The sequence below is a fragment of the Setaria italica genome, chromosome IV, assembly GCF_000263155.2.
Source record: "Setaria italica strain Yugu1 chromosome IV, Setaria_italica_v2.0, whole genome shotgun sequence".
In the NCBI taxonomy this organism is placed as follows: Eukaryota; Viridiplantae; Streptophyta; class Magnoliopsida; order Poales; family Poaceae; genus Setaria; species Setaria italica.
This window is the reverse complement of record NC_028453.1, coordinates 31,550,328-31,559,485: the sequence shown is the minus strand read 5'-3', so window position 1 is coordinate 31,559,485 and position 9,158 is coordinate 31,550,328. Positions and strand designations below refer to the sequence as shown.

The 9,158-nt window shown below is 46.9% G+C and overlaps 1 protein-coding gene across 1 annotated transcript; it reads left to right on the top strand.

Annotated features, from left to right (window-relative positions):
* The first annotated feature begins 3,742 nt into the window (after positions 1 to 3,742).
* LOC101781079 (glutathione S-transferase T2) lies at positions 3,743 to 6,780 on the top strand. Its single transcript, XM_004965668.2, has 4 exons — positions 3,743 to 3,995; positions 4,743 to 4,944; positions 5,015 to 5,771; positions 6,540 to 6,780. The coding sequence occupies exons 1-3, from the start codon at positions 3,862 to 3,864 to the stop codon at positions 5,768 to 5,770; spliced, it is 1,092 nt and encodes a 363-aa protein (XP_004965725.1). The 5' UTR covers positions 3,743 to 3,861; the 3' UTR covers position 5,771; positions 6,540 to 6,780.
* Positions 6,781 to 9,158: the final 2,378 nt, after the last annotated feature.

Sequence of the window (9,158 nt, the reverse complement as noted above, 5' to 3'; positions counted from 1 at the left end):
GACTCTGGAACCCTCCTCGATCGACCCGTGTTGGAATTTTCAGCTGGCGCCTGTCCATTCACTACTGTGACCTCAGGTTACATGGTACAGAGACAGATAGCAGGAAAAGGAAGGGGGCTATGGACCGAGAAAAGTACCTGCATTCGGAGATTCGGGATCCAGAGAAGATCTTGACACTTGCGGTTCCCAGTTCCAGCAGAGAGAGGGCAACGAACAACGACGACGCTCTCTGTTCTCCCTCTAGCTTGACCCCATCGCCGCAGCAAAGTCCTGATTCGGGATCGAGAACTTCCAGACCAAATTGCACGGTCGATCGCACGTGCCCGTGTAAAATCAAAATACATGGATTAAGACGGCATGAGCAGGGGATCGACAGGATGCCCCAGCTCGCTGCTTGGACTCCGGCCGGGCGGAACGTGTCATCCGAAAACAGCAATTAATTAATTGCACGGATTAATAACAAGATGTAGTATGTATGAGCGTGTCCGGAACCATAAACAAGTGCGCACTTGCAGGAGGAATACTGCCGGTACGCTGTTATCTCTGATCTCCAACAACGTTAGTCCTCCGATCCGATCCGACAACCAACAGGATCACTGCACCAGCACGTAATGCTAGTTTATTCCCGTGCCCCTGGAACACGTGAAACCTGTGCTTCACATGCTACCATGCATCTCACGAGTCAGGAGACAGGGACATAGCTTTTAATTTGTTTTCCCTAGTTAACTATATATAGGTGGTGCATTCACCATGTTGGTGCTGCCCTAATTCATGCTATTAGGCTATTAGCTCATACATCTGCGAAAGAAAGAATCGTACTGCTCCGTTTAACAAATTGGAAAAGAAAGAAAGGATAGTACAATAATTTTTGGGGTAGCTAGGCTGATTCAAATGCTGGGTGTTCGTTGGAGCAGTTCTGCCCCATGCATCGGAATTTTCGGAACCGTTTCGCATTGTGCAAGAGCATGGTCAAACGCGTGCTGAATTCTAGAAGATTTTTCTCGTATCCTCCTCGCAATGGCAGTCTGACTACATTGCTTAAAAGTAAAACTCTTCAGGGCAATACGGGTACATGAAAAAGGAGAGCAAACCGTAGTATTTGATGCGGAGACCGTACCCAACTGGCCGACGAGCAACGAAATTATCAAATTAAAGGCTAGCATTATTTGCGAATGGAAGATTCAATGTCAATGCAAAGGATATAGGCGAAACATTTGAATTTTTCCTCGCCTATTCTTCTTGCTTAAGGTTTCATCAGTAAATTATTCACGAACCTATGATAATTTTGTCTCGCACGTGCAGGTGAACGTACGGGCTGATGTGCAATGCATTACTAAAAATAGGACACCCGCACAGCGCATAAACAAGTGTCGGGAACCATAAACAAGTGCGCAACCAACTTGTAGCATGACACGCTCGGATCGCGATCAGGATCGGATAATGCCCGGAATCATTACCCCACAACGTGCTCCCACCAACCAACAGAATCACTGCATCAGCGCGTAGCACGACGTACAGCTCCTCCTCCGATCCTGGCGCTAACGAACAGCCACCGGACGGCGGCGGTTGGGATTCCGGCGCGGCGTCCGCTGGTTCGTTCCGGGCCATTTTCCCGGCGTCGCCGTCCTCGGCGAGCACGTGGAACGTACCTGTGCTTCATGTGGTGCCGCATCTGTCACAAACACGCGGATCTCGTGCCGATTTATTTTAAACGATTACACAAGTAGTACTCGACTGCTGTTTCGTTGATTAATTATCAGTTTGGTGTTGCACGCATGCGCGGCGAACATGCTACGAATGATCTGAAAGAGTATATACCAAAGGAAAAGAAAGATGGAAAGATTCTTTCAAAAGTTTAGGGCGAGCCGATTCAAGAGTTGACCCTGCTACTACTATTGTTGTGGGCCCCACTCTCCTGCATCGAAAAGACGAAAACAATTCAGCATTATTATTACTGTGCATGGTCAAACGCGTACGTGCTGAATTCTTAGAAGGTTTCTGTCGCATCTTATTCGCCTTTCACCAGCTTCACATGGCTAGGTCTCTGCAGGGAGGTACGAAGCATATACACATCAGAAGTAGAACGACCGTGTGACAGAGGAGACCCAACCGAAGACCTACGAAATTGTCAAAAGCTACTAGCATCGATCCGAAGCCTTCTACTTGCACATTCTGTGCTTCTTACATTTGCAAAGGGAATAATAACAGGAGGAGACCCGGTCGATTGGTAAACGCCAATGCAAGAACAGGAAGCATTTGAACTTTTCGTCTCCTACTGTTGATGCTTACACTCGCAGTGAGAAGACCCAGTTAAACACCAACTGATGATGAAGTAGCGTATACCGAAAGCATCGACAGCATTTTGGTACGTATCCGGCCCGTACGTTGGAGGTTAATTGGCGCCGTATCGATCCGATTCTGGGTTGACTTTAGCGAGTGTACAGAGGTGCCAGTGCCACCCCAGCACGCTTGGTTGGGTTCTGGGCTGACTTTCTCACAACACCTTCCCTGTCGTCTACACACACGGACAAGGTCAACTTTACAGCGTGGTGTCAGCGAAGAAGCTCCTGGCTCCCGGCACTTGGAAGTTACTGCGGGCAATTCACCAGCCTCCAGCCTCTTCCGACCGACTTGAATTGGGGTGTGCAGGTCAACGCATGGACCCGGTGTTTGACCTCGAAAAGATCTGGTGGTGCGTGGCGCTGACAGGCTGACAGCGCAACCCGGCCGGTCACCGGCGACCGAATATCCACCTACCTATCTGACTGGTAGTACTACACGTACAGGTCGGAGCATGACGTGGGCGACTTTTTCGGAGGTCAAACTCCGGGTTCCACGTACGCACTCCCTTCCTTTTCCCTGGGGCGTGCAGGTCAAACCGATAGAGCACCGGCAGGCGACGAACGGACGATGTGGCGGTCAACGCGCGCAGCTCCGACGCCGCCGACATGGCCGGTCTCGGCCGGTGGTGCGTGTCGAAGCGGGCTCATTCCGTCGTCGAAAAGGCCGGCACCGACGCACGCACGTCTGCGGTGTTGGATCGGAGCGGCGGCGGCGCTCGCTTGACGTCGGTACAGCCACGTGTCGTCGTCTTCGGTCCGTCTGCGGCGCACGATTGTGTGTTCCGGCACGTTCCAACTTTTGCCCGTGCGTGCGCATCAGCGCTTGTGCATTCGTCGTCATTTCTTGTTCCAGCTGGATTCCCTTTTTCCTTTTCAACACCGCTTCCAAACTCCCTACCTCCGTGGATCTAGAGATACACTTTCGGTTCATGCCGATAGCCGTTTCTGTCTGTTCCATCGTTTTTCTTTCTTTCTTTATTTGGGGAGGAAGCGGATTTTTCAAACAGCAACCACTGCCTACTAGTTACCAGTCATTATTTTGTCACTTTTTCTAGAAGGATTTAGCTACTTTTTAAAATAAAATTTAGCAACTTTTTTCTGAGAGGAATTTAACAACTTTCAAGTTGTGGAAAATGTTGCGCCCGTTGGTTGTTGGCCCAATTATTTGAGCCACTGAGCCCGAAAACGACCCAGCATTACCTAGTTATCTCTCGGAATTCTCTTATCTCTCGCGGTCTAAGAAGATTTTGAGAGAGACACGCGATGGGCCTTCGACTTAAATTGACCCACCTTAAAAACACGGCCCGATGAACCCAGATGCAGCCCATCAAGTAGATTACGGTTAGCGGCCCAGAACAACATGAAGTCCAAACCATCCCCTTCTGGCCTTCTCTCTCTCCCCACTCCTCGTTCCCTTCTCGTGTGTCTCGCCGTCTTCCTCCCCGGCGCACCCCCGTCTCGCTCGTCGGATCCGAGCCCTAAACCCTAGAGCTTGCCGGCTGGGCTCCCCGCGGCGGCAATGGAGGACGAGGAGATGGACAAGAAGGTGCAGGAGTACCTGCAGCGCAAGGGCTTGCGCGTCGCCGAGCTCGCGCCGCCGGGGGACCGCGGCCGCCTCCCTGCCTCCGCGCCCCACAACGTCGCGCTCGCCGGGTACTGTTCACCGCTTTCTCCAGCAATCGTGGGTTTCTGCTTCCGTCGCGCTCGTTCCTCGGCCGGTGGCAAAGTGCCATATGTTTTTCTCCTGTTGTTTTGCCATGATTTGGTTTTCCAGGGTATTTCCCCTCATGTCTCTAGCATTTGTTTTTTGGAGGCGGAAAAAAATCAGAAATGGACTACACTTTGGAGTTGGGATTATATTTTTTGTAGAGGAAAGAATTGATAAGTAGCGGCAACTTTCTTACTCGAATCTCCACCCAAAATCCTTGCGACTTCTAGTTGATAAAGGCTGCAGTCTGCTCTCTGCTTGTGCTGGGAAATAAAATATATGCTAGGAAGATACAAGCCTTGTTCAGTTTGTACGACGCTCCCGTGATTTTGTATCCTGCAACTATGAACTGTTTCCATGCCGGCATATCCTTCTGTGTTTTTGTGAACATTGAGTTAATTAGAGGTTATGCTTGCCTAAATGGTTGCTAAGGATTAATCGCTAATTTCACTGCACGTATTGAAAGATGAAATGGTAATTCGGCCAATATTCCAGAAACATTGTACTATCTAGGGAAGATGTTTTGATGAATTTACTTTTTGTTTAATGACTCTTTTTGGTAGAGTTAGAACAGTTTGTTGCCCCTCCCTCTTGTTTGAAGGAAATCAGATTCTAAATGTCTGTACCAGCTGTATTGTGTCATGATAATATATGGTATTGACTGCTTCATTTTACTATGGCACGGATCGCAGTATGCCTGGTGGTTTCCTAAGCTTTCCCCCGAATGGTCATGCTTATTTCGCACCACCATGGCCACCGCAACCACTTCATGTTTCAATGACTCAACATGCTGCATTGGCTTCAAAAGTCAAACCTGCCATCAACATTGATGATGGTGATGATGTTAGGACTGAGAAGCGCTTGTCATGGAAACCAGATGAAGACTTGAGATTGGTAAGTAAAGTCATTAAATTGCCCTTCGACAAGAATCAAGCTATCTCTGACCTTGTAAGCTAAATTGTAGGTGCAAGCCTGGTTAAACCATTCCAGTGACCCGGATGGCAAGAAAAATGAGCAATACTGGGGAGATGTACTTGCATTCTACAACAGCACTACATCTACAAAACGGAAAAGGAAAGTGAAGCATCTCAAAGATCGATTCCAAAAGATAAAGAGATGGGTTGGATTTTTCTGCTGGTCATTGAAGAAGGCTGCATCAATTGAAGAAACCAGACAATCGGATGACCAATTGATAGAAAAGGCTCTGCAAATTTATTTGGACGACTATAAAGAAGGCCCATTCATAGTTATGCATTGCTGGAAGGTTCTCCGTGACGAACCCAAGTGGCATGCAGTCCTGGAGGACCTTGAGAAATCAAACAAAAGGAAACTGGGTGATGAGGGAGAGGTGGGGAACAGCACACCCACATCTGAAGATACCAGGGAAAAGGAATATCCAACAGCGGTAAAAGAAGCTAAGAAACAATGCAATGGCAAAGGCAAGGTCAGGGCTAATAACAATGGTTTGGATGAAGATATAAAGAGGTACATGGATATTCAGGCTGCATCTAAAAAACGCCATGAAGAGTTCGTAAAGGTTCAGCTGCGGGTTTCTGATGCAAAGGTTGAGGCGGCGAGGCTCAAGAGGGAGGCTGCTATGCTGAAAACATACAACTCTTTTATGGGCATGAATACTAGGGAAATGACTGATGAGCTGAAAGCTGAACATGCAATAGGCTTGAAGCTTCTGCGGGAGAAATTGTTTTGCAACAATAGTTGAGGTACTTGCACTATCTGCACCTTTTTTTAGTGTCGGTCTGATCTGATAGCTATTTAGCTAGTGTGGGCCCGGTCTGGTAGCTTTTTTCTCAGCAGTCTAACCATTCTTGTTCACTATCTGTGTGTGACCACCATGCATTGCAAATGCAGTCCAAATAATAAGCTTGCAGTGCCAATCTGCCAGAACACAGTTACTCCCAAGCAGTCTGGCACAACTATGGAGCCATAAGGCTATTGGAAGAAATCTTGCAAGGTCTTGTTGTTCTTGATAACATGATAGTTAAAGATGAGGGAGATATGGCTAAATATGATAGCCTGCGGTGGTGATTATTCTTCCACCTGAATTATGCTTACATAACAAATGATAGGGAACTTAGTTTAGCATATTTCACGGGGCAAAGAATAAGTAGTTGATCTGGATCTTTTCATGTGAGGTCTTTCATCTGTTTGCTTGGACATTTATATCATAATTTTATTTTAGACACCTTTTTATTGACCAAATCATCTTTATATCCGGTGAATGCTAAATAATCACGCTGAGGTGCTGGATTCATGCTTAGTTGCTTACTGAAGGTATACTTGTCTTTCATCTGTGAAGCATTTTGAGTAGAATCAGAACTCTTGGATAACCTTCATATGTATAGTTACCGGTGACTCTCTTTGTGAAATATATATATTTTGGAATAGTTTATTGTAGTGAGCTTGCTGTTGGAGTTGGTGTTTATTGTAAATGAAATTTATTTCAACTTGCTTTATTTTTTTCCATACAGGTATGGAAACAGCTTCTGTAGGTGTTGTCTGGGCATGATTTTCATGGTTGTCTCAAGAAATGCTTGTGCAAGCTCCTTTTCTGTTTGAATGTGTTCTAACCTGGAGCATGTTCTAACCTGTGATACCCATGTAAAGGATGTAAAGGTGCTAACATGGTAGTGGTACTCTTTTTAGAGGACATGGTACAGTGGTACCTGTAGTGGTTGATGATTTGGGTGCCTCTTCAGGAGCCGATGCATAGATCCTCCTCCATTTTGACCCACCAAAACGGGGGGAGCTAGATAGGAGATGAAGCTTCCCGCCCATTCAAGGCTCATCACCTTCCTCTTCTTCTTTCTCCGGCCATCCCTCCTCCGCCACCTCCTCCACCACTCCAGCCGGCGGTAGGCATGCCGCCCGCCTACCGTCCGCCGCCGCCCTCTCGACCCTGCCCTTCCTAATCCTCAGCTCGCCATCGGTCGCAGCCCACCGGGGGTCTAGCCTCGAGCGTCGCCTCGCTTATGCCGCCAGCCAACTCGCCCTCCCACCTCGGACCTTCCGCTGCTGCCTGACCTTCTTCTAAGGGCGGTGGCCATGGGAACCCCCGGAACCCGAAACCCTAACCCTGCCACCCTAAACCACCACCTTGGCCAGCGGTGACCTTGTCGCCGGCCGCTCCCCCCACCACTCGCCCGCTCCTCCGGACAAAGCTCGACGGCGGCGCAGGACACAGCGGCAGTAGGATTGGACAGCCTCAATTGCTTGCACGAATCTTAAAGCACCGTGTGCCAAATAACTACCTGGCTTCCGGAAGCCAGATAGGTTTGGCGCCAAAACGCGGGCCGTTTATCTACGTGGCCAGACAACTCCACGAAGCCCATACCAAACGGCCGAGAACAAGACGAAGTCAGAATCATTTTTCTCTCCTCTTTGCTGCCTCAATCCGCTACACACATCCAGTGAATGTTTTTTTCTTCCTCTCTTCTAGCGGGCACGGCCCAGTTCGGCCTAACAATTGACTTGGAGAAAAAAAAGGTGGAGTGTAAAATTACTGGGCTTTAGTTGGGCCACTATTCACAAGTTTGAGTTAGCGCATAGCACCACTCTATCTAGGTCTTGTTAATCGAACTATTTAAGCAAAGGCCAGGTCAGTAACAGTGTGCGCCAGCATCTGTATCTAAATCAATATATTTTGAAAAGAACGTCTTTTTTTTACAACCTACATTACCAGGTGCATCTACAAGAGTTTTTGTAAAGAAAAAAAATGGCGTTCTTGCATGTTAAGCAAAGGTAGAAGCACTCCTCTGTAGTCTCTACTCACTGCAAGTATTTCTTGCAGGTACGGATGCTAGATATCATCGCTGGCAGAGTGGCAGTACTATGACAAAGCATGAGACTTATCCTCTAGCTGGTTAGGATCTCTTTTCTTCTGTACCATGTGTTCAAAGACTGGCGCAAAAGTGCCTTCTGAGAAGGGGAAAAAATGACTACCATCATGCAATAGATTTGCTTGCATGGATTGATGGCATCTATCTTTCCTTCCACTAATATTGTATGACATCATGCGTAAGCATGTCATCAAAGTACTAATAGCAAGAAGCTCAGCTAATCATTATCTGTCGCTAACAAACGCTCGGCAGTCCTTATCCAGCTTCCAGGCATGTGGCTCCATCATCTGATTTGAGCATCAGCAATCACATGCATGCATGTATGCACGCATGCTAGCAAAGGAAAGCTAGCTAGGTATGTAGCTAGTAGCTAGTCAGCAACTTTATTTGGTCTCCTTTTTTATACACGCACACATGGTTCTTCTGTATATATGTAATGTAGCACCTGATTATTGCTTTGAAGCAGTGAAGAATCAAACAAATTTACTCCCTTCATCCCAAATTGTAGATTTTTTTAGCATTTCTAGATTCATAATTTTTACTATATATCTATACATAGTGAATATCTAGAAAACTAGCAAAAAGTTATGAACCCTAAAAATGTTAAAACGACCTACAATTTCGGACCGAGAGAAGCATCTAAACTGATCACAAAACATCATCTTATATACACATAATCATATACATATCAAGTAGTGTGTGTGGTCATGTAGTAGCATCAACTTTTCTTATACAGTAGCATATGCATACACGCATACAATTATTAGATTAACAAGGATGCGAATATATAGATATATATACAAAAGCGTTGGGCGAATTCTAGCATCCGATTAACTTTTCACCGAATTAAACTATATCTACGAAGCTAGCTAGAAGTGCATCCATGGCCTCCGATTGATTTCATCTGGATGCATATATAGATCACATTTTGTCGATGCCTTTTTTGGGCATCAATCTCGACTAAAGCCAAACGCAGAGGATTAAGCTATTGCAAATGGGCATGCGTGATTCCCCTCTCATTAGCCTTTAAACGCACACCCCTCTATCATAAGGCCACAAGATACCCCCAAAGTGATGGAGGAGATACCCCTAGAACGCCCAATGGCGTGGGTAAGCGATTCCCTTTTGGCCCTTTTGAGGGAGGTAGCCGTACGTTCTTACGTGCTCCCATCTTTATCTCCTAGCTAATCCTTTGCTGGCTTCTCTCTCGTTAGTTGTTTGTTACTTGCTTGGTGATGTGAGAGCTCCGTG